General features: G+C 35.4%; 1 protein-coding gene across 8 annotated transcripts in view; it reads right to left on the bottom strand.

Annotated features, from left to right (window-relative positions):
* Positions 1 to 26,631, bottom strand: part of DGKB (diacylglycerol kinase beta) — a 455,069-nt gene that overhangs the window by 255,533 nt on the left and 172,905 nt on the right. For 6 of the 8 annotated variants that reach the window (XM_085050831.1, XM_085050830.1, XM_085050829.1 and 3 more), the window contains 2 exons: positions 17,049 to 17,125; positions 12,758 to 12,778 (listed from right to left, as the gene is read on the bottom strand). In XM_085050831.1, the coding sequence (XP_084906957.1) occupies positions 12,758 to 12,778; positions 17,049 to 17,125 (98 nt within the window). The remainder of the gene's footprint in view (positions 1 to 12,757; positions 12,779 to 17,048; positions 17,126 to 26,631) is intronic. The other 2 variants (XM_085050835.1, XM_085050833.1) reach the window with 1 other exon arrangement.

The raw sequence follows: 26,631 nt of genomic DNA on the forward strand, positions 1-26,631 counted from the left end.
ACCACAGAAATGACTGTGAGAAATTTCGCCATGCTTCAGGAAGACTCCATTTCTCCAAAGATTGTGCAACTCCTTTAGTTCATCACAGTGAAAGGAGGGAAAAGACTACCAAGAATCAGCTTGAACCCATGCCAGAAAAAAGAAAACCAAAACTAAATTTTCAAAACACCCCAGTGAATTTGGAATCTGAGTCACAGTGTAAATAATTTTTCCTATTATTTTAATGTAATTTTAAGACTTAGGAGCAGAGATTTCTCTTCCCCGACTTCTCTTTTACTTTTTTGAGTGTATTTATGAGATACTGAAATTTTATGTCCACATTAAATAAGGTGTTTCCCCTTACAATCAAGATCTAACTATCAAAAGGTAATGTTTGAAATGTGTATCACTATCCTTATGAGGGACAAACAACACAAATTGCAAAATCAGACTGTTCTTGTATAAGTCATTATTATTAGGAATGTAAGATTGGCAAGAGGGTGTCTATGCCATGCTTATAATGCAGAACACCTCATTTGAGAGACAAGTGCAGTGAAACAAATAAAACTCTCACTTCTTGAAGACAAAAATAGCAGAGATGGAAAAACAATTCACACAATGCTCAAGATGGCTGTAAAATGGAAATAATCACCTTGGACATGGACTCACTATCATACAGTTTCAGCCACACTCTCTTATTGTGGCAAATCATAGACTGCTTCATTCATGCTACAAACTTTACAATTTTCCTCTCTAATAAAGCCACTGACATTTAATTCACTGTTTATAAACTATGAATCACAATGGCAACAGGATTTGTATCAGCATCCAAGTAAATCAGTAATTAGTTACACTAATACACACTATATAAATGTATTTTTTATCTGCAAGCATAACAAATACATTAATCTCTAAATCAACTGACTTTAACAATGTGAAATTGCTTTGTTAAATTGTGCATTAATGAAATGTGTCTTAGCTATTTCATTAAATCATATACACAAAAAAACCCCAGCTAAGTGAAAAAGGAAAATAAACCCAAATTATATTCCCATTTAAATTAAGGTTTATGCATGGACTTGTAAAACGTCTTTGCATTACATTAATCTTTTCTTTATTTACCTTGTCTGTGGACTCTAGGTATATATTGCAAAAAATATTCCTTGACTTTAGAGCCACCTTAGATTTTTAACGGCTACCTGAGTGGCATTGGTCCTCCAACCTGCCAGCAGTAACTAAATCCCTAATGCTACTTTTTTTTTTTCACTTATGGGTTCAGAATTACACCAGTGTAGAGAATTGAAAAATAAATTTGAAATTATGTCGTTTCTTCCTGAAGACTCTCCTTCTCAAAGATATTCAAACTTTTCATTATTTTGTAAAGATGGTCAGACTATCATTTAAGCCAGTATCCTCCAACACGTGTTCCAAACTGTTCCAAAGAGAAACCAAAGTAACACATGACTTGGCTGCCATGTCCATTTATTGTATTTGACACCCTGACTGCCCCCAATCACGGTAGCTCAGCAAAGTATAAAAGAAAGCGTGTGGTTGTTCTACAGCCAGATTTTTTCAGCTGAAAGTGCTTTATCCTGTGTTCTAGAATGCTCTGTGAGCTGTATTCCCCCAGGGATGCAGCAACATTCACACAAGCAGAGTTCAGATGCTGCACATCCAAAAGCTTTCAACTTACAATGAAAGTTAGTCGGGAGTTTGCAAATGGCTTGAATACACATCAGAGATGTTTAGAATGGCCAAAAATGCAGATGCAAAACCACATGCTGTAAGCAAAGAATGTGTAAAACCAGTCCTGTCTAAGGGAGCTCTATGTGTAGAGCCAGGTGATTAGGTTCTTGCCTAAAATCCCAAAATCTGTCATTCTGATGTTCCATAGCTGAAAAACATTCTAGAGGACCTAACACAATTGGTGTAGATTACCCTATTAGAACTGAGGTCTCAAATAACACAATCACTTCTGTATATATTTGTTTTTGTAAATATATCTATATACATATATACACAGTAAATAACATAACTAAGCTAGACTACAGCAGATCCAGGAGTAGTTTAGATCATCCACCTAGCTTTCCAATGAAAAAGGGGTGAGCCTTCAAAAACAGGGTCACTTTTCAATTGCTTTCAGTGCCTTCTCTATCGTCTCTCTCTCATTTTAATACACATAACTTATTACATGGCCATAGGAAAAATGGAAAAATTTCTTAAAAGAAATCCTGAGAGAAGCCCTGTAGAAGACGCTGAGAAGTGTTAGAGCATTCTCACCAAGTAGAGGTTTTAGTATTGAGTATGGTTCATTTGGAGCAGAACACTTAAATATGCAAAACATTTCCTCAGCTTAATTTAAAACCACTTTCACAACAGAGAAAATAACACACAATATTACAGTCATCTCTCTATTCTGCAATTATACACTATTTTTCTTTTTCCTCATGGTACTTTAACCTCCTGAAATATAGATATGCTGCAGCAAAGTAACTACCCTTCCTTTAATTACCCCAGCCACTTTTCAAACATAGTACACAATGTTTCGGTAAGCAAAAAGACAAAAAAATGGAAAACAGAGAACAATAATTTTCCACCTTAACATGTATCCCGCTCAATCTTCTTTTCAAATCTCACTGCTGTTGTCAGAATTTCTCAAATGAAAAGTTCAGAGAATTTTGGTATGGTGTGAAAATAATTTATTTATGCTAATGAATTCTCAAAGATTAATTAAACAGTTCAAATCAATAACATCAGAATAATATATAAACCATAATGGTGGATGTGGTTTTCTTAAGCATGCAGGCTAATTGCTTAATTTTCAACAGTTGCTTGCCTTCCAGAAGCTCCAGCTGAATTTAAATGAACCTGAGAAAGAAGGATTTAGCATTTCAGAAGGCATTTTCCATGACGTTTCCCAAGTGAGGGGATGAGAGCGCGAGAGGATGTACCAAACTGACAACAATTAGCCTGGCACATGAATAAATTAATTCCATTTTACAAGAGACTATCAGGGCATAGGGAGATTATGATCACAAGTTTGGAGATTTCAGGAAAATTTTCAACATAGAGATAAATTAGGACAGTTGAATCAGAGAAACATGAAAGAACTTTCAAATAATTCAGCCTAAGTCATCTGAGGGAGTCTAAAAGACAAAAAATATCTGTGCAGTTTTAGCTTTGACTCTAATAAATAGGGTACCAAAATCCTTGCCTGTAGGTCACAGAAAAATAAAGGGTTTTATGCTAATCATATAAAACTGAATTCCTATTTTTATATGTCAAACGGATTCACTATTGGAGCTCCTTATGTTTTACAAAAAGAAATTTTACAAAATAAGACTTCTGTATTACTGGGTAATAAAACTTCATTTGGTAATGAAAAATTTTGATGTAAGTCCAGAGAAGTACACATTCAAAACCACCACTGAGTTTCAGCTAATTTAAACCTTAAAATTAATATAAAATTAATTTTATTATATTTTTTAGAAGTAGTTAGTTCCTACTTATAGATTTTATCAATGTTCCAAATTACCTAAAATTAGGCAGAAAAATTCAAAATTATATACATCCACCTTGGAGAAAAGGAAAAGAGAAGGAACAGAAGACATAAGCAACACTGCATAAATTCAACTTTAAAATTATCTGTAGCAAATAAAATGTGTAAACCATTAAAAAATTTTCATCTTTTCTGAAAGCAAACATGGACCTGGACTCACTATGACTCAATGCATAGGGAAATTTAAAATGTGTATCTTTTCCTACATGATAAATTGTCAGGGGAAATCAACAACATTAATTAACCATTCACAACATTTCAAAATTAGTCCTATCCCTAAACTGTCAACAAGCATTTAATCCGTAAGTATTGGCTTTTTTTCCCCTAAGCTTTCTCCAAACTAATAAAGAAGAAACAGACCACATTTATAATGAGGTCTCAGTCACTGACTGGACACAGGAAAAAAGTGCTCATTATATGTTTTTGCAAGGAAAAAAAATTATCAACAGAAGAAAAAAAAAGTTCTGTGCACAAGTGCAACTCAGACCATCACTTCCTTCTGAAAGCACAGAAAAAGTGACAGATTTTTCCCTCTTGAGGGGAAAAAAATCTCCTGGTAAATACTAGTCACCAGTGGGAGTCACCTTGGTTGATTTCCCATTTGCCTGAGGAAATTCAAACCTGTGTCCCTTTCTCTAGAGCATCCAATATCAGAAAAAAGCTAAAGAGTCACTGAGGAGGAAAAAAAAAATGTTGGCATGTGTGTCTATGCCAACAAAAGTATTAAACATTTATTTGTAAAAATGTGACTGACCAAATTACTGATACACTTCTATGAATGAGGTGATCTGAAGATGGCCTCAAAGAGATGTACCAAAAAAGAGGCCAAAATGTTACAGCTGTTAAGGCAGTAGTTCTGGATAAATGGATAAATTTAGGATGCTTAGGTAAATTTTATAGAAAAAGGTCAGACAAGTCTTTTATTTATTTTCTTTCTCAAATTGCCATGTCAGAGTTGGATGCTATCTTTACTCAGAGTGGAAATAACCCATTCAGGATCTACACCTATGCTGAAGGAACCAGAAAAAAATATATGTATTGTATACAAATAAATGAATATTCATCTACACATACTATCATGTACAGTAGTATTTATAAAATGAAGAAGCAAACAGCAATTATAGATTGCTCAGTGAGGTACCTCAGTGCCTCTGGGACTATAATGTCATCTCACATCCTGAATATATTTTGCAGCTAAATTTTGGGAAGTATGCATTAGTCCAAAAGATCTAACAGTTGTGGGTTTTTTTATGTTAATGACATTTAAAAATTGCATACAAAAAAATTCCACTAGTGCAAAAAATTCACTGTTACTTTTTTATGTCTAAAAACAGAAGCAGTTTTCATTACAGTGAAACAAAGCAGACTAATCTGCCTTATTTCCACATACTACAAGAACATTCCTGTCACGATGTCTGATTAAGCAAATACAGAGAGAATTGCCTAGATCTGTAGTTTCAACTGAATTTTTCTTAGCAAAGAACCCATACCCAACCAATATGTTTTGGTGGACATTTTTCTGACGCTTGTGGCATACTTTACAGGAAGCTACAATTAGGATTTGCTCTGCCAACTCCCATTACTTTGAAGAAAATTCCTTCACTCAAACAGCCCTTTAAGAACCAGGATGAAACAGAAATAATTAGGCCAAGAATTATCCTCATAATTCTATTCTTAGAATAACATAATACAATAAATTTTATCACAGAAGTCTGTTATACCTTACACATTTTGCACAATATGAGAATGTAAAACTAAACCCAACACTAGCTATTTGGATAAAAAGTGGCAGCTGCAAAAGATAATACCATGTAGCATCTCTTTTACTTAAAATAAAAATCTGGAAAGACAGAGAGAGAGATGATGCCCTCTGTGGACAGATTGAGTGTGTGGGGAGGTAACATCTGGGCCAGGCAGAAATTATCAGTCTTTCTTCCAAACTTGTTTACAACCCTGTCTCCATTGTATCTCTGCTATCAAGGAGGCATCACTGGGTAACTGTGTGGAGTGGGGAAGAAGGCTGGAATTGAGCTACAGACCTCAGATTTGGACCCAGAGATTTCAACCATATCTGTAGACAAGTTATTTGGAGCAGCTGCCTGACACTATTAAGGAAAATGGTGATGGAGCAGACAAAAGGAGGTTCTTTTGAGTTATAAAGAATAATCTGCACTCAGCAGAAGAACTGAGATAAGATCTAAAGGTACATCCTCAGAACACTATAGTTCCTTCTTCCCAAGCTGCTAAAAGCTTCTGTCAAACTCCTTAATGGCTCACCAAGCATTCTGAGGTATTTACCTAATTTTTACCTACCTACACATTTAAAAAGCCAATTATGTACAAAATTCTTTAGCCTGGCCTTTTGTTGTCCTTCTACATCTTAGAAAGCCTCTCCTATGAAGGCAGGCTGAGAGAGCTGGAGTTGATCAGGATGGAGAAGAGAAAGCTCTGGAGAGACTTTACAGCACCTTTCAGTCCCTAAAGGGGGCTGACAAGAAAGGTGGTGAAGGACTTTTTACAAGGGCAGGTAGAGACAGGACAAGGTATAATGGCTTTAAGCTGAACAAGGGTAGGTTTAAGATACATATTAGGAAGTTCTTTGTAGTGAGGATGGTGAGGCACTGGAACAGGCTGCCCACAGAAGTTGTAGATGCCCCATCCCTGGCAGTGCTCAAGGGCTCTGAGCAACCTGTTCTAGGGGAAGCTGTCCCTGCCCACAGCAGGGACCTTGGAACTAGATGATCTTCCTACCAAAACAATTACCTGATACTATTTTTCCCTGAATCTGAACACAACTTTATCCTTAATATACCAAATGAAATCATATGACAGAACAGCAAGCACGCATAAAAAGACACATTAGAAAAAATAGCAATCATTAAACTAGGAAAAAAAAGTTACTAAGGCATCTTAGCTTTAAAGAAGTGGAAGTCACAAAGAAATTAAAGACCTGGCAACTGATCAGATAAAACATTTTCAGGGTAAACTACATATTTCAAGAGTTTCTAGGATGACACTGATTGCTTTGACTAAAAAATTCACAACTATTAAGAAATAAAACCATTAAAATTACTTTGGGATTTTTAGAGGCACTAAAAATCTCACTTTATTCACAGTTTACAAAGCAGTCTGGAATTTTATTCTTCCGTTACTGCACAAAATATCACAAACCTGAAAATAAAGCAACCACTCCTTGCCATAGTGCTATCACGACCATATGTGAATTTCTTTGCAATGTATTCAATGTATCTCATAGATATGTGATGCTTTTTACCTAACACCGCTAAAGAATGCATACATCTTACTTCTCTTTCTACCCTACACCAATGCCATAAAGCAAAGCTCTCACTTCTCAAACTTGAGTTTCTTTTGAATCCCAGATAAGCAGAATATGAGGGACTCCAAGGAAAAAGAAATGGGCACCAGTCTCTGTTTAATATGCTTTAAAAAAATCTCCAATTACTATGATAAGAGTTCTGTTTCTTCTCAAGCACTCACTGATAAGCACATTATACTAATTTAGTGCTACTACATAGAGGGTGAGTCTCAGCTTCAGGAAGAACAGGAATTGAAGGACTGTTTTCCGAGTAGCAGTTCTGAGTTTGCTTGGCATAACAGCAGACAATTTCAGGTTTTGTTTGGTTTTGAATCAGACATATCCAGACCAACACTCAGCTAAAACCAGAGGTCTTGCTCAGGTCTCTCTCTCCTGATTATGGCCACAACAGGCTATGGTGCCTTAAAATACCTGATTCTGTCCCAAGCAGCAGAATAGCTTCTAACACCTCAAACAATGGAGAGAAAGAGGCTGAACTCCATCTCCAAACACTGCATGTATTTGACTTCTTCCTTTCTCTTACAGCAGTCGAGCTGTGCCATTTTATAACTCGCTTTTCTGCTTTACTGATAGTAAACACAGATAGGTAAGGTCAAGAAAAATATAAATATTCATATTTTGAAGATTTATACATTTATGTGTGTATTCTGTGCCAACACATGGAACTCTACATGGTATAGACATCACAGTTCAGTGTATCCTGATACTAAAAATGCAGGAAACGTGGTTCCTCAGTGAAAAATAGGATATATATAAGTAAATTTCTGCATCTTTTTTGTATTATAAAGGAAACTACATAGAAGTTTTAACTATGCTGCATAATATTATAACTCCTACCATAGTAAGACATTTGAAGAGAACGAATAATTTATTAAGAAAATGTAAGCTTTTGATTCAAGGTCTATCCTAACAGCTGCAATAGAAGAGGTCAAAGTGTCTCCTGTTTTTTCCTAGCTGATGTAGATGCAATAACCAGTTCTACTGGATGATATGTAAAAAGAAGGGAGAGAAGCTGTATCATTCTACTTTCTTTCTCCTCACAAGACACCAAAAAATTAATACTCTTGATGAAAGAATTGCCATTGTGGACGGAGCAGGGCAGGGAGGGGCAGAATAATAACTCCTTTTATTCCTCCCCACCACACTGGCCACATAAATGGGAACAAGACATGATCTAGTGTTTGAAATTAATCTCCACCCATAAATTCTTTTAAATTTTCACGTTCCCCTTTGGTCTTTTATTCTTTTAGATTCGTATAAAATATTTCAACATAAGCCACTATTTTCAGCACCCTGAAAAACAGAATGTAAGAGAGAAAAGAAAGAGAAATCATTAATTTCAAGAGACTTCCATGACATATGGTTTTCATTTATTAAAAAGAACATTTCACAGATAATGGAAAGAGAATTATGTAGAAATGTAATTTTCAATTAATTACTTTTTAAATTACGTTGTCTGATCTCCAAATGGTACCAAAAATATAATCAGCTTGCATCTACTGACAGTAATTGCTCTGGGTTATTTTTCGGGTTTGGGTAAGTTCCTTTAACTGATTATTTCTTTTTAAACTGTTTATATTGACCCGATATCTGAAAAATGAACTGTTGAATAAGAGTAGGTGTTACAGGGTCTTGATTCACATATAGAGCTATGACAACAAAGGCATACATTAATGCAAGTGCATTAATGACAATTACATGATTAGCTGTAAACACCAATACTAAAGCACCCCAACAGAAGCCAAAGTCTTGAAGTTTCATTAATTATTACAATATTTCAAAGCCTGACTTCTGCCAAAAGATGTGGAAAAAAGTATCACAACTATATATAGAGGATTAATAAACTAAAACTCATGAATTAAATGAGAATGCCTAAGTTCTTGGTTTTTAAAATATATTTCAAATATTCACAGAGCAGAAATTAAAACTAAATTTGGAATTCCTCATAAAGACTGGCTTTGTGCATCATGGTAAAATTTGGTTTAAATTCAAAGTCCCTAGCATTTTCTGATCTAAGCATTCCATTTAATACAGCTTTTACATAATTTTGAAAATTCTGTTAACTAAATAAAACTGTTTCTAAGCTGTATCAACATTTAAATTCTTATCTACTGATATGAATGCTTAAAAATTTTTTTGAAAAGCCCACATGCTCTCACAGACTGCTCCTACCAAATACTCCATATGGAGAAATAATATTTGGATATTACCAACATACAGATGTACGTTATTGCCAAAATTTTCCCTCAGCACTTCAAAGAAGTAAACTCAACAAAAACACCCAAAATGGAAATGGGAAAACTCAATTTTTATGTAATAATTAGATTGTTATGCATAACATTCTCTCATTACTAAAACAAATTGATGCTAATTACCAAAATAAGTCTGGAATGTATTTACCAACTACTGCAGTCTCATCCCAGTACTACACATAGGTAAAAAAACCCAAACCACTTTTTTATCAGCAGGTTTTCACTAGAACATAATTCTATATGTGCATAAGTTTGTATATCCATAAGTACTACGCATGTAAATACTTATATTTAATACATAACTTTTATTAAATATGCTATATTTACTATACAAAGGTGGGAGTTTATTTTAAGAAGAAAGGGTGGTAAAACACACTTTTAGAAGGATCTTGTAGGATATCATCATCCAGAGTTTACTTGAAATTATTACATACCAAACAAAGTGACAAGGAGATAGCTTGCATTCTGTCCCAGAAGAACTGGTCAGGAGAATATGGGGTAGAGGTGGCATGCTTCAGGCAAAAGCCAAATAAAATAGCAAAATGAATGAATCCCTGATAAAAAATCAGTTGTGACAAAAAGTTCTGGTTGAAACAAACGATTTGTCTGCTTGTGAAGATTGTGTAAAAACCTCCTCACAGACAAATATGTCTGAATTGGCATTTTCACAATGTGGTTAAAATTAGGAAAAATAATTTTTCTATGCCTCTTCTGTGGCAGTCATACTCTTATGTATTTTACCTGTAATGACTCTCTCTGTGCATTGCAAACTTTTGTGGAGGTTATTTCAGTTACACTTATTGGAAATACTTGCTACAACACTCTTAGTAAGAAAAGTAATATGTGACAACATCATGTTACCACAGTTATTGTTCATCCCTCCCTCTTTAAAGTTTTGAAGAATACAAATTAATAAGCTTTCAGTTCATGAATGAACTGTTTGCTGAGATTTAACATAATCTGAGCCTTACTAGAAACTTAACTTGGAATTATCACATACACCAATAGAAAAAGGTTTAAAATGTCCCATTCCATTGGTCAGCAAACTAAGTAAATGTACATTTCTTAGTAAAAGTGGAGTTATACTAACTGAACTAAGTCTGAGTTTTCCCTAACCAGTATTTAAAAGTATAGCTTAGAAAGAACTAAAAGGATATGAGGAGTGGCATCCGCTCAATTATATATGCATACATTAATATATTTCAATACCTTTATTGCACAGGAAGACTTCAATTTCCATTTGTTAATTCCTGTCATAAATTACAATTAAAAGTATTTTTGCTACAGTTTGTTTTTCTGTGCAGTTTCATAAACATTATGTAGATGCCACCATGCTGAAGCCATCACGGTAAAAACCAACACAAAACATAATAAAGTGTTCTTCAAAATGAAAACAAACAAATAACCCCCATCATAATTAAACAGTCTGTCTAAAGCTCTTTAAATTGTCTTTTTTTAACATGTGACATGTAACTGAAAGTGGTAATAGGCTCATAAAGCTTGAACATAACATACAGTGCAATACAAAAATGTAAAGGATAAAAAGGATTAAAATGAGTTCTACAGACAGAGAAGTGTATCTAAAGGAAAGGAGGATATCAAAGAGGGAGATTAGCACTAGTAGCACAGCCTGAGAAAAGGAGACAGAGAGAACACTAAAGATCATAAGAAATGTTCAAAATGGAACAGTTTTGCAGCAGAAATTGCCTATCTGAAATATTTTACACCTCTATGCCCTCAACACACTCCACAGAAAGCAGGCTCACAGCCAGACTGCCAACATCTCTGCCTGGCAGGCATCCCGACTCTCTAGGTATCCAGAAAGCTTTCCCTAGAAATTTTGCCCATGGAGCCAGAAAAACACTGAGTACCCAGTGTCTGAAACCTAGAGTTTGCTGCTGGTGATACACACAAGATGCCACATTCTTCTCTTTTGTAACTGGAAAGATACAACTTAAGCTTCTTGCATGTGAGGGACAGGCTTCTCCTACATTATATATGCTATAATTCTTCACATCCTACTAACCTTCTGTAATTTAGTTCCAATTTGGGTTTACTTCATCCCATCATTTGGGCAAAAGTAGAAAGTTGTGGCCTCTGCAGTACCTTTTTTACAGAAAATTAAATCTTCCTATCTGTAGTAGAAATACTTCATTTGATATATTATAATAAAGCAAGGTCTTTGCAGTAATTTAATGTCTTCTGTTACATCAAAGAACATAGCTGAGGGAAAGAACAAAAAATACCTTTCAAACCATATTTCTACGTGCTTGAAATTTTAACTACTTTTCCACTTATGTCAATGGGCCTAAGACACTACCCCTTTTTACAAGTTTCATCTTCTTTTGAACCTGCAATGGCCACAGGAACACTACTACAACATCCCAGCAACATCCTTCTGCTCCTTATGACCGAACAGCAATGATACTTTGCATTCATCTTGTGATCAACTAAGTACACATCAATGCTTCTGACAATGCCAGTCGTACCAGGGTACACTACACTGAACTCTGCATATGTGCATTCATTCCATTTACTACAGTCCATAACATCATCAAGCTTTTCCAGTGTGATACTAATTCCCAAATTTGGTTTAGTTAGTCAATTCTATTAGTATTCATCTACACATCTTACAAAGTAATTAGCTAAATACTGATGAGATTACTCTCAACATTGGTCACAGACACACCACGTTAATGTTGAAACCTTCTCTTTCAGGACCCTCTGCAGTCACTCTGTTAGCTGATAAAAAAAAAGTCGCTCATCTGAAGAAACTCCTTTTGTGAAAGGTGAATTCTGCTCTTACTAACACATCTACAAAAGCTCCACTAGCCTCTGACCCCAGAAAGTGAGGGGTTCCTACAAAACTAATCCTTTCACTCTCTTGACTTTTTCATTGTTCTCATGTTCTGACTGCCTCTTCCCTGAACAGCAGAGCCAAAGCTTTTTAACACCTTTGTGCTACGGATAAAGAGCAACTAGGTCACTTAAAAAACTAGTCCATTTGATTAGTCCTTCTTCCCTAGCTTTATTTTTTTTTGCCCATTTTGGTTTTATATCTGGTTTTAGGCTACTTAAGTTTCTCAGGAGTAGTTTCTTGGGTTGATTATCAGCATTTCAACCATTTCTCTTGCAATTGCTATAAAGTCACAATTGCTTAAAGCACACTATAAGCCTCATTCAAATTATTAAATCTGCAATTTTAAGCCTGCTACATACAAATGGTATTACATGGTTATAGAAATCGGCATTTATTTTTTTTTCTGAGACGTGTTCTTGTCATTTCAGAATAATACAGACCATTACAAGATCTCACAGTAAAGAGAAATTTCTGTGACAAGTATGGAACAAGTCAATTACTTGCTCTAACTTATTTCTCATATTCAACTCAATAATGTTAGTAAAATTATGTACTGTAAATGACAAAAAATGAAATTCACCCAGTTAAAAATTCTGCCAGCAGAAAAGGAGTTCACTCTGCTTTCAGAATTAAATATTCCTCTATTATCTGAAAGAATAGCCACATGCAGTATTTATTAATAAGTACATCTCAATGGAAGCTTATAAAATAAAAGATACTGCACCTATGCAAAAAGAAAGAAAGAAAAAAATCAAATTAACATTACTTACTTGATTAAGTATATCTTGTTTCTGTAACACATGCAAGGAAAGAAAGAACATACATATATTAGTGCAGTGTCATTAAATCCAAGCTCTGTTTTTATAATAGAAATATTTTTAGTGAAAGGTTAGTGATTTAGATGAGCAGGTTTAAGACATTAGATAGAATATCCCATTTTCTTGCATTAGCACATAAGTCAAGAAAATGGCTATAAGTCAGCATTCGAGTCTTGATTAGACAGTGCAAGCAATTTATTTCTAAACATGCAATGACAGATAACCAAGGAAGAAAAATAAATATGTTAGTCTTTCATCCATGTGTACCTTAAAAAAAAGCATAAAAAATTAATTGTTACAAAGAGTCATAAATGAAACAACTTATCAGAACTGAATACTTCTAAACTCCAAGTGGGAAGGTCATGGAGCAGATAATCATCAATGCCATCACATGGTGGGTACAGGAGCACCAGGGCATCAGGCCAGGCCAGCAGGAGTTTCATAAAGGCAGGTCCTGCTTTACTCCTTGGTCCTTGACACCTAAACTCCTTCTACAACAAGGTGACCCACTTAGTAGATGAGGGAAAGGCTGTAGGTATTATCCACCTGGACTTCTGTAGGATTGGTATCATTACGGTTGGAAAAGACCTCTAAGGTCTTTAGACACTGCATTCTCCTGGAAAAGCTCCCTGCTCCTGGCTTGGCCAGGTGCACCCTTAGCTGGGCAATAAACTGGCCAGGTGGCTGGGCCTGGGGGTGCTGGTCTGTAGGGTTATATCCACTTGGTAGGCACTCACAAGCAGTGCTTCCCCAGACTCAGCAAGTCCCGTCCAATATCTTTATCGATGATCTGGACAAAGCTATGAATTGCACCTTAGTCAGCCTGAAGATGATGCCCCGCTGGGCAAGAGCTTTGATTTGCTACTTGAGGGTAGGAAGGCTCTGCAGAGGGATCTAGATAGGCTGGATAAACAGGCTGAGGTCAGTGCTATGAAGTTCAACAAGGCCAAGGGCCAGGTCCTGTGCTTGGGTCACAACAACCCCAGGCAGCTCCACAGGCTGGGGCAGAGTGTCTGGAAAGCTGCCCAGCAGAAAAGGAGATTAGGGTGCTGGTTGACAGCCACTTGAAGATGGGACAGCATGTACCCGGGTGGCCAAGAAAGCCAATGAACTCCTTAGTAAACAAAAAATTAAGGATGCACTTAAAAAGGATGACAACACTAGGACTAGAAGCACACAATGCTGTGTACTTACTGCACATTTAGACACTATCTTTGCTCTATCATCTCCTTTCCTAATTCTTGCCAACCTTTTCAATGCTCCCATCAAAATGAAATGGATTAAATAAATTAATAGAAAGAGATCTCCAGTGATGAAATTAATATTTATCAACCACAGCTTTCCAAGAGGCTGGTCTTAGCTTACCTATGTATCTTACACCATGTATAAAATCCATTCTTAATTACCTCTTTGATATTGACTAAAAGAAGAGCATGAAAGGGCAGATGTTCAGTAGCATTTGTAGAAATTTTGGGTATCTCCCTTACATTGAAAGCAGAAAGTAAAAGCTCTGTAAATAAACTCCCTATAGTAGATAACCTAATAATTAGATACACCATTTCCCCTAATCCCAAAATCCACTCACTCAACACGATATAAAATAATGTAAAAACAACCTGGACTATTTCGGGTAGCAAGTTTGAAAATCAATGGCTTTTCTTTTGCTATTTGCATTCCATTAGATCAATTTGTGATAAAAAACTGCATTGCAGAACCAGTGGAGTGGAATAAGTTCATGAACACTTTCAACATATAAGTAAATACTTAAGTAAATGTATTACTCCACTAAATTGGACAGAGCTCTATGTACAATGTTTATTGGTAAAAAACTGGTGCCATCATTTGGTAGAACAAGACTGAAAAAATTTTTGGCATATATAAGATAATCATCTCAGAAAGAGAGAGGTAAAAAGGAAATATGATGGTATCCTCTACAAAACACAACAACAAAACAGAAGTGATGTCCAGAATATACGGAAATAAATAGCTGCACTAAGATTGATGCCAGCTGGATCAGTTAATTTTTGTCATCTCATTTACAGACAATAATTAATTACTTACACCCAATCCACAGAGTCCTCATCCAAGCACATAAAATCAACTTGCAAATGATTCTGTAAAGAGTTTATCCATACAGCAGCCTGAATGCATGCCAAAAAAATAGACACACCTGTGCAAAGGCAGTTCTCTTGTCAGAACAGAATATTCACTCAGTGGCAGAGGAAATTTCAGCCACTTTGCTGTGAGTTCAGCAGCTTATGGCATGAGCCTTGAGCTAAGAAATCTCACTAGATCCAAAGTAGCTTTGTTGCTACGTTTTCTTAATGCTGCACTCCCTGGAGCCTAAAAGCTAAGAATCAAAGTACAAAAGCTGTCAGGGTTAGCCTAGGTCCAATATTGACCCAGTAGTACTGAATAACGTGACTCCTGCTGAAGACATTGAAGTCATCACAGGGTGTCTGTCTTGAATTCCTTTCTCTCCTACCCTCTTCCTGTCCTGCTCCCTGCCTTGGGTACTCTGCTGCTCTATAATTCTTGGATGTTTCAATACACTGGTAGGATTCTCCAAATGAAGATCTGTGAAATGAAGAAGAGGGAAACACCATGCAAAGTCACAGTCTCGTCTCAAGACCAATTGTGCTTATTAATTCCAGCTTTGCACAGATCTTGCCAATTCACATGGCTTCAGTCAGAGCAGTTTTCCTGGATACTCATCTTGCCATGGCTCAACTTCCACATAGCCCCAAATTTGAAAAATGAGTTTGTTAAAATAGATCAATCACATGACTTTAAGAAATGATGTTTATATACAACTGATAATATGTTACCCATATGGCAACATATTATTTAAATATGCATAAAATGCACAGTTATCTTTTACTTTAGCAGGGTACACTTCACAAAACTGAACATGTATGATGACTGAAAATACGTGAAGAATTAGGAGAAAAACCAGTTATAATAAATTAAGACCATTTTTCAGTTCACATTTTTCCAAGAAAAAAACCAAAAACCCAAAACCAAAAATATGTCTATATTCTAACAAAAAGTAGGTAAGGAAGTCCTACAGCCTAGGTCTCCATATGTTACACTGGGGAATAAAGTAGATGATTACAGCATTCCCATCCATTTATATTCTATGAATGTGTTTAACTAGAATTTTACTGAATTACAATTTTTTTCTTAGAAACTGACTAAAAGGACCAACATTATGCTTTGCCAAGTTCAAAGCATCAAATAATTTTTCAATACTTACTGAGCTATAACTCATTAGTTGACAATCACTTTATTATTGCCAATAAGTTTCCAATAATTTTTGCCTTTTACATCCTAAAATGTAAGACCAAGTAATTTTCATAATGGTTAGCATATTTTTCTATCCTGAATTTTACATAATGGGAGCACAGTCAGAAATATTACTATTAGAAACATTACTGAAACAGGTTTTTATATAGCTACATTCTGAATCACACTATTAGGATGTGCTAAGCGAATGCAAATTTCAATTGAGGATAAGAAAAGAAAACAATCTGGCTTTTTCTATCAGCCAAACCAGAATACTTTGTCTAGTGGTGAATCTGTAGTGACAATGTGCACACACAACGTTTTTTTTCAGCTGAATTCTTTGTTTCATAACATAAGAAAATCCCACTACCAGAAACATCACAAGAGAAACAGAATTTAAAAAGAAATCTTAATGGATTTTACTTTTATAACTTTTTAAATTATGCTTAGCAGTTCCAATCTTTAAAGACTTGAGAAGTCTTATTAATCTTATCATAAGGGTTGTGGAGGTGTTCTGGGTATTTGGTTTTTATTTGAAGGCAGAGGGGAGGCTGTCTGTGCACTGATTTTGGCTGGGATAGAGTTAATTTCCTTCACAGTAGCTTGAATGGAGCTATGTTTTGGATTTGTGCTGAAATGTTGCTAACAGAGCGATGTTTTGGTTATTGCTGAGCAGTGCTCACACAGAGTCAAGGCCTTTTCTCTTGTCACCCCAGCCCACCAGTGAGGCAGCTGAAGGTACACAAGAATTTGGGAGGGGGTACAGCTGGGATAGCTGACCCCAACTAACTAAAGGGATATTCCAGATCATATGGCATCCTGGTTTTTTTGTTTTCCATACACTTTCAAATACCCCAAACACCTGATTTATAAATAATCTATTTCAAATGTTTAGATTGGCTACAGCATTTGCAACCGTCCCCAAAATTTCTCGTTATTAAGAAACAAGAAAAATTACCCCTTCAGGATTATATTTTGCTAACACACCACTGCCATGGAATTCTTCTAAGACATCCTTAATTTTCTTGGTGGAATCTGGATTAAAAAAAATAAAGAGAGAGAAAATGAAAATACAGAACACTGATTTACATAATATGAACTGTAATTAAAGAAACAACAATCAAAACTGCTTTTCACAATGCACATTAGTAATTTTCTGTAACTCTATGAGAGCTGTGGGCACAGGGAAAATGAGAACATACTTTACCCTCTTAAAAAGTACTGTAAAAACAAGAAAATAAACACACAATGCTCAGAAATGAACACTCTCTAATCTGTTCCTTAACTATTAAATAGCATATTTCTGAAGGAGTTTTTTGCAGGACTATTTCAACTCACACTTCGTGCCCTTGAAACCTGAATCAACCACAAAACACAGTCATTTCCACCAGCACTACAAAATCTCCTTTGGCAGAGCTTCCAGTGAGCAGAGGAACTGTCAGAGGAGCTGGACAATTATCAAGATAAATGGGAACCTTGCAGAAAAAAAACTCTTCAGTGATCACGACACAGAAAACAAATGTTGCTTTCAAAACCTCATTTTTTGCGGACCTCTCAGGTATTCTAAAAACTGTCAGCCTCAGTAACTTGTGTTTAACAGAACTGTGCAAATCCCTTCAGCTCAGAATCATGTAGATATAACTTTTCCCATTCATTTTTAACTATTTGCAGAATAACAAAGCAATTGTTTTAATAAGTAGCCATTACATAAAACCCTTGAACTCAGGTGCACTTAGAATTCATCATGCACATACCCGTCTTTTCCACATTAAATACCTCAGCAATACAACAAAAATAACTGTAACTCATTTTTTTTCCATTAAAATGCAGTGGCTGAGTGTACAATGGTCAAATGAGCGTAATGGTCACAACAACACGAAGCAGTAATGAATATCAAAGCAACGAATAAGAGAATAGGTGAACCTTGTATTTGCACTTTTATTTCCACAAAAAAGCCTGGAAGTAAAGTAGAGAAGCAAAGAGTGAAACTAGAATAGGACTATCTAGAGCAATTATTTAGGCACTTAATATCGCAAACATTAGGACTTAATATGGCTTTTATTAATTAAATCAACAAAATATGGTACTGTAATAATTCTCAGACTTTAAAGAAATCCAGCATCTTAACCCTGACTCTAAAAAGTACATTTAGCAAATTATGTGACCTGGAAGGAGGAAATGTAGCAGCCAAGGATTTGAACAATAGTTATATAACTGTTCTGTAACAGTTCGTAGCACCCATAAACAGGATACAACACTAAAATTCAGTTTTACGAGGTGTTGGTGGAATTGTTTCCCTCCCACTCTCATCCACAGCTTACACAGTAATAAGAATGGCTTTTCCCAATGTTTTTCTTTTATCAAATTTTCTTAAATAAAACCACCTGAGACTATGCGTGGCCTCAATAAAATTGTTTATTTTCACTAATGGGATATATTTCAGTGTTACTGTCAACTGTAAGCAGTGGAGTTCAGCAGGTCTAATGGGCAGTCAAAGTAAATATTTACTTGATAAAATAATCTGTAATCTTATTGTTGTGTCATTTGAAATACAACCAAAAATCACAACTTTATGTAAAAAAAGAAAAATAAAAATAAATAAACATGTTAAGCAATCAATTTTATTTTCAGTTGCAACTAGAAGTTGGTGGGTTAGACATTTACTGACCAAGCTCACAAATTGATGACTGACAAAAACTTATTTTTTATTTAATTATCTATTATTTTAATATGTTTTTCAGTGTCCATATACATGGTTGTATATAATAATCATTGCATTTTATGATAATTAAGTCAATAACTACGAAAGCAGCAGAGTGAGATGAGCAGATGTATGACAGAGGTGATTGAAACTTCCTAAAAAAGGATTTTTCTGAACTTTGGAGGAAAGTTTAAACATACATCAAATAGAAAGACAGCAAAGTCTTCTCACACATCTTTTATTATCCAAAGAAAAAAATACATAAGCAAAATAGAAATGGACAGCTTTTTAAATGTTTTAAAACAATGACTTGAGGTTTTCTTTCAGCAATGACCATGCTTTCATTTCATATTTTGTCAGATAGTCTATTAATCTTTAAATCAGTACTATGCCTATGCAACTGTAATTAAAAGCAAAACCTATGTTATGTTACTTACTGAAAAGAAATAAATCCTTGCTTTCAGTTTTTTTCATACTTTGTCAAGTATCAAGAAAGAAACCATGTTCCATTGCAGCAACAATGTAATATTCACCTTTTCCATGCATGATCTTAAAACAGTCACATCCAAAAAGTACAGTTAGTTAACTGTTTGAAAAGACTGTCAAGTAAATAATGTCTGCAGAAGTAAATTCTTCTTTACTTGTCCAGCTAAACTTTTTCAAAAGATTGCCCCATTCAGGTCATGAGCTGTAATTATTTTGAGTGCTACAGCCAAGGCAGAATCATTTTTTACAATCTTTTGATCTCAGTCATTCAATCATTTTTTCAGTTCATGTGACAGCATCTAAGCTAGAAGAGAAATCTTTCAAAATGCTCAAAATGACATATCGATATTTTAAGTAGAATGCCAACACGCAATCTTCTGCCTTCATACTCTGTAACAGTGCTGACAACCCTCAGAAAAAATTAATTCTTCTTCCTCAGCCTCAAGTAGGCAAACTAGTAATGGGAACATGTTCCATCTTTAATAAGTTGACCTAAAGGGATATGAAGACTCAGATAATTTTGCACTCTTATTCAGGAATCACATTACAAAAAACCCCAAAAAACAGAAAACCTTTCTTAGAAAGCACTGTAGAGAAGAAATGCCAATTAAATGTTATCAACTGTACCTAAAAAAAAAAAAAAAGAGTCAGGTACATTTCTTCCATCAAAAATTAAAAAAAAAAAAAAAATCCGGAAAATATATACTGAAGTTACTAGAAATTTTTCCCAAGACTTTTTTTCTAAGCTTTCTAAATAGAGAGTAAAAACAAAGCTATGGATATCTTTGCAGGTTTGTGTGATCCAAATCATCTACATAATCACTGTAAAATGCTGGTGTAAACACAAACCTCAGAACACAACCTGTATTCTCACTGTTTCCTAAAAGCACAGATGTTCAGCATGCCTTAGCATCTTAGCATTTCGGAGCAATTTCAGTAAATTCATAAGTACCACTCATGTTAAAACACAAATATGGTTTTAAACTCTGTTGGATTGCTCTTAGCTGTTTTCAAAATCAAGGATAAATTCCTTCTTTGTCTAAGTCTTTGCATTCCAAGCTCTCCTCAAGAGAGATAGTTTCCAAATATGTGTATATATAGTATATAGCCTGTCATGGCAATGCTGAAATCCCATGTTATCTGCAAAGTTATAGCTGGCATAGTAAAAATTTAATGTAGCCTGAAATATAGTGTTTGTTTCATGAAAAATCTCTCTTTCTTTGTTTTCATAATTTTGTTATTTTTATTACCCACTAGGGCAGTGCTTTGGGTATTCAGTCAAAATACAGAAGACCTTCAATTCTCTCCCCTGCCTGAATTGATTTCAACTCTTACTGTTCAACCCATGTTCTGTTGCAATTTGCATTTAGACAAGAGGGTGGAAGGTGAGAAAGGGAAAATGTGGCCCAGGATTCAGAGTTTGCCTTGGATGAGGTGAGATGTCATTTCCCACCTCAGTGAGTTTGGGGCAGAATAAAAAGGCAAAGCATGGTGTGGAAGACTGCTGACTGAAAAGCTGTTACAAGTACCTGGGAAAAAGGTAGCTGGATTCTACACAGTGCTGCAAAAATTCTATTTTAAATTAAAGCTCCAAAACAATAGAGATATAGATGTGACTTGGGATAATGTTGTATGGTTTTAGAATAAAGGCAAAACATTTAAAATAATGACACTAGAAATACGAAACCTGCATATATAACAGCAAAAGCATCAAAGTGTCTGATTTTCTCCTTAACTATCTTTCAGCCCTGACAAAAACACTTTTTATAACTGAAGACAAATTTACATATGAAGTTCAAAACCATTTGAGGTTTAGCCCACATTAAAAATTATTATTCATTTTTAAAAGTGACTCAACTTCAGACGAAGAAAATTGAGCACTCAGCTGAGACTGGAATTTGGTGTACCATTTCTCCTATAATCAGAAAACACAAAACAGAAGGAAAACCTGCCCAGATTACACACTTTGCCTACGTTTTCCCCCCATCCTCACAGAAAAATCCTTGAAAATAATTTTTTTCTTAAAAAAAAATACATCAGACAACTTATGTAAAACTCACACACTATGTACACAGAAATGTTTTTCAATTTAAAAGGAAGTAACAGTTAGAAAAAAATTATTTTTATGAGTTATAATTCTTAACAGAAACTCATAACAACCTGTATGTTTATTGGGCCATAACTAATCTTAACACCTACAATAAAAAGTAGAGTAATAACCACTTTCTACCTCTATATCCCTTTTGTAAACTTAACACAATATGAAAATCCTCACACACATACAAAATACCAAAGCTTCACAGATATTTTCTATATATCTTATTATGACTTAGAAAAGTAAAGGATTCAAGCATCTATATGTAATTTTCTGTATGCCAACAAAGCCTAGGTCAAACTCAAAAGCTCTGCTTGACAGATAAGCCAAAGGGAACCACTGGGGAAAATCCAGCAATCAGCTGATATTACTATTTTGATACAGGTTCTTATTTTATGGATTTTTGTTTCTTTTGTGGATGCAACAATACAGTGTGTGTATATCTAAATTTACATACATAACTTTTCCTTTTGCATAGCTCATTTAGTTCGGAGAACTGAAAAATGCTTTTACTCGAGCCATAGCTGTGCTTAATCTAAAGCTTTACTGGTCTAGAAATTCCAGTATACTAAAAAGGCAAAGCCTGCAAGCAAACCTGTATGCAGCACCAGAGAGTAAAAACTGCTCACCTTTCAACAAAAAGGTTGTTTCAGTAAAGACATGGCTCATGGAGCATGACTTAGGCAGAGAAGGCAATCACTGCCCAGTTGTCTAAAGAAGACCTCCCCAAAAGTGCTGCTACTAATCGTTTGGGTAACACTCTGTAATCAGAATTGGACTCCATCCTCCAGCAAATTATATTCTCATTGAATTCTATGACAATTGGGAAAAACGTTTCTTAGAAACCCAGTCAAAATTGGATCATGCTGCTTAAATAAATACAGTGGCAAGTGATTTCTGCAACAGGGAATGGAGAAGGTAGAACAAGATGCAGGTAAGAGAAGTAGGAGCAGGAGCTCCTGCTGCAGAGGAAAGCCTCCTCCTAATAACCAAAGCAGGAGCTGCCTCTTCCACCCATCCTCCCTGCTGGGGATCGGCAACACAAGGAGCAAGACATCCATTTTACCCATTGCTATGTACTAAATGATACTTAGACAATGACTTCTTTGTGATAAAAAGCAATATTGACTGCATGTGCCAACACATCTTTAGTCCACATTAATAAAAAATGTTCACCAAATCCCTCTTCCCTCAGCAGATGTTCAAGTGAAAAATATATGGTAAACAACAGGGAGTTAGGGAGGCTTAATTTTAGTCTGCTAGTGGGATGAGCTTTCAAAGGAAGAAATAAGTAAAGGACAAAAACAGACTCCAGGACTTGAGCAGAACTGCAGTTAAGTCCTGTGTGTACTTAAAAACTGTCACAGAAAAATAATGCATCAGGTTTATACATTTTAAAATTACTCCACCTAACTTCATTAGTGTCTTTTGGATTCCTTTGTTTTGCGACATTCTAAAAACTAAGTGTTCAATAGTCTGAAAGCTCCTCAGAGTGCATCTCTGAGAGGAAGACCCAGGGTCTCTGGATGCTGTGATTATTTGGGCTCCATGAGACCAGGACAACTGCCTGAAAGGAGGCTGTAGCCAGGTGAGGGTTGACCTCTTCTCCAGGCAACCAGCGACAGAACAAGGGGAAGCAGCCTCAAATTGTACCAGGGGAGGATGAGGTTTTCCAGAAGGAAAAATTTCTTTACTGAAAGTGTGGTTACAACAGGCTCCTCAGGGAAGTGAAGGAGTGACCATCCCTGGAAGTGTTCAGAAAAGTGACACGGTACCTCATATGTTTTAATGGGCATGGTGGCATTCTATCAAAGATTGGACTTGATGTTCTTGGAGGTCTTTTCCAACCTTATTGATTAGGTGATTCTCTGAATTCTTATATTTGTATACTTTAAACTCATTACCATTTAACCTAAACTTCCAATAAAGGCTTCAAAGTTATTGAGTAGTATATATTGCACGACAAAATTTCAAAGCTACCTCTGGTTCTTCTGCTGTTCCATACAGCACAGACATTTCCTGAAATGAGTTTGTCCTCGAGCACAAAATTTTTTCCCCATTTTGATTAATCATGTTTCTTGTTTCCAAGCAATCAAGTTCCTTTTACCCTTCCTCTTACAAAGTTTTAAATGTTCATACAGTGACAATTCTTGACAGCACAAAACCTGTGTTTTTTGCAATCATTATTCTCTATTATAGTTTCAGATGGGAGCAAAGCTTTAAAAGTCAAATACATACCTAGGCCATAAAATTGAGAGAATTAGCAACACGAGCACACATTAATCTGCATCTTAAACTACAAATGATGAAGGTTCCTGTGCTTGCTGCAACTATGTACCAATATAAACTGGATTGCCCTTTTTCTGTGCTAAATACGATGCCTAAACTTTTGTTCTTAGTGATCTCATGATTGGTGTAGTCATGAAGAGCAGCTAAAAAAGAGATCACTAGAGGCTGTTCTCCGCGTGACTCAGAGAAACAAGCCTTAACAATGCTATCAAAAGCTTTTCAACACTTAGGGGCAACCAAAACTAGCAGAAACTCTATCAAGCACAGTAGTACTGCCATCAGTAATTTGGCATGTCCAAAATTCTCTACTGCCTGACTAAATTTGGATGTGGAGACTTCGTATCATGGAAATATATGACACAGACCCTGCATACATACACACAATGTTGCCAAGCCCTTGCATTTTGGTTTATATATACATACACATAATATGCGCAATTAGGTGAATTCAGATGAGTTCTAAAATCAGCAAGCTATTACCTGCTCTAATCTATCAAATCTTTATAAAAAATTAGCATAAGGTGGCCACATACAACCTGGGGAAGGGAAAAAGAACATGTCTTCTTCATATTCTACACATCTTTGGACAGCATAAGCAGATTTGGCCTCCTGGGGCAAGTATTTCATATTTTTTTAATTGTGCTCCCTTTTTATGTAGTAAGAAATTGCCTGAAGGGTCATGATTCAATGCTCCTGACTAAAAAAAAAAAAAAAAAAAAAAACAGTATTGCTTATATGGAGTTTCTCCAATTTCCATTTCCTTTGTAGAATATTTTAAAGTTTGTGTGTGTTGAAAGTGTTGACACTGCAACAACAGTTCCCATTTATCACCATGTCAGCTGAGACTCTTGCCATATATATTTTGGATACAATCTTTGAATACTTATAGTATTACATGTTTTGAGCCTTTGGAAACATTAATATTACAGAAACTTTAAAGTTAGTCACTGAAAAAGTAGCAGCTTTGCTGTCCATAGGAATGAGCTGCTAGCAGACATCTGCTTACATGTCACAGCCTCCCAACCATTGCTTAATTACAAAGGCATGGTATGATGCAGAGATTGTTTCCACTGTGGTATTTACACATTTAGCTACCTTATAAGGGTACTGAAAAAGTTTACTGCTAAATAGATAAAATTATAAAATAAGAGTCAAAGAAAAAAGGCTACAGACTGATCAGTAAAAAATAAAAAATTCCAGCTCAAGACCTAATTTCTGGGATAAGACTATTCTCTAATTGCTGGGAACTTGAAGTTTAATGAAATAAACAACTGGTAAGAGGCTCCAAGTGTGTCTTAACTGTATGTTAGGAAGTTTTAGAGTTTTTCTATTTTCATTATTTCAGAAAAGCAACTCCATATTTATATTATACTTTCACACATTTAGTAAGTTTAATAAATGCTCATTTATCTCAACATTTGTCATTGCAAATCTATCCTGAGAAGTCTGCTTTATGTTCATTGCTCTGAGAAACAAACATTTCAAGTACCACTTCCATAAATCTTCTACATGTGGACTTCCAAATTTTAAGAAATTCTGTTTCCATCTAAGCCAGCTGTTTTCAAGTTTGTTATAGCTAAATGGCATTTTTACAGCACTGCTATATAAAATATTTTTTTTTCATCATTACTTTGTTTAATTAGTTAACTGCTTTATCTCACTAATTTCTTATGAGCTTTTATGGACAATATGGATCATTACAGGCAATACTTGAGAAACAGAGTAGACAGAAGAGAGGAATCATGCATGAACATCAAGGACAGAAAAGCTCTTAAGAACTACTGGAGATCTGTGTTTACTGATCCTTGCTTGATGCATCTCAAATTCTTTGCCTTTCTCTACAAATACATTAGACCTGAATTTTGTATCTGCCTTAGTTCAAAGAGATTTCGTCTTCTGCCTTTCCAATTTAATATCAAAGCTGGAATGGGGTAATTGTTTGCTCATTCAATGATTGTAAGGAGACGGCAAACAAGAATAAACCTTATAATATAGTACACTGACAGAAGCAGCATTGAACCCTTCTACCAGAACTATGTGTGACTTTATCAAATGATATTTTGTGTCAGAGTATCAGAGACACTCCAAGGAAGACTGCATTTTTATAGAAACTTATTTGGCAAAGTAATAACATTATTCAGATAAATAGCTCCCACAAGCAGGCTTATAGAGATCTCTAATCACCCTAAACAATATCTGCTTGACTATTTAATTTAAGCAGTTTGATACTCTTGGGTTACTTGCCCTCTACAGGCTTAGAAGCCAAAGCCCATTTGCTCTCTTAAGCTTTATTACTTACTCTGTTATCACTTCCTGCAATTCCCTATTCAGCTAATAAAACAAGCAAACAAGAACACATAAATTCTCAGCCATCTCTGTTCATGTATTCAGAAATATCTTTAATCCTAAAATTATCCTATAATCACTTTTCTATGGTTTTAACCCATCAATCTGTTCCTCATTTATATTTTCCCACACTTCCCTCATTTTTCTCTAAGCTTATTCCCCAGGATACATGGTTGCTGTTTTGTGTGCTACCACCAATTACCAGTTTTTGTATGACACATATAGTAATAGAGAGCTTTCTATGTTTTATAACTTTAAAACTAGTCTGTCCAGTTCTACAGCTTATCCCCTGGACTTTGAAAGAATCACATTGTTTGAATTCAGGGAAATACAGAATGGATTGTTTTCAACAAATCTGAGTCATAGGCAGTCTGAAGACAGGGAAAGAGAAAGGAGTGAGAAGTACTACACATCTAGATCAATTTTTGCCTTAAAATAATAATGCTGAACGGTTGCATAAATATCCTAAAGTGAATACCTAGGTAACTTTGCCTTGGCAGGGGGTAGGACTGGATAATCTTTAGAGGTTCCTTCCAACCTTAACTATTCTGGGATTGTATGAATGAGCCAAGACATAATTATGAAGGCATCATGTGAAAAGGACAGAAGCCAAGTGACTCCTAC

Source organism: Lichenostomus cassidix, chromosome 2, assembly GCF_008360975.1.
Source record: "Lichenostomus cassidix isolate B80296 chromosome 2, HeHo_3.0, whole genome shotgun sequence".
NCBI lineage: Eukaryota > Metazoa > Chordata > Aves > Passeriformes > Meliphagidae > Lichenostomus > Lichenostomus cassidix.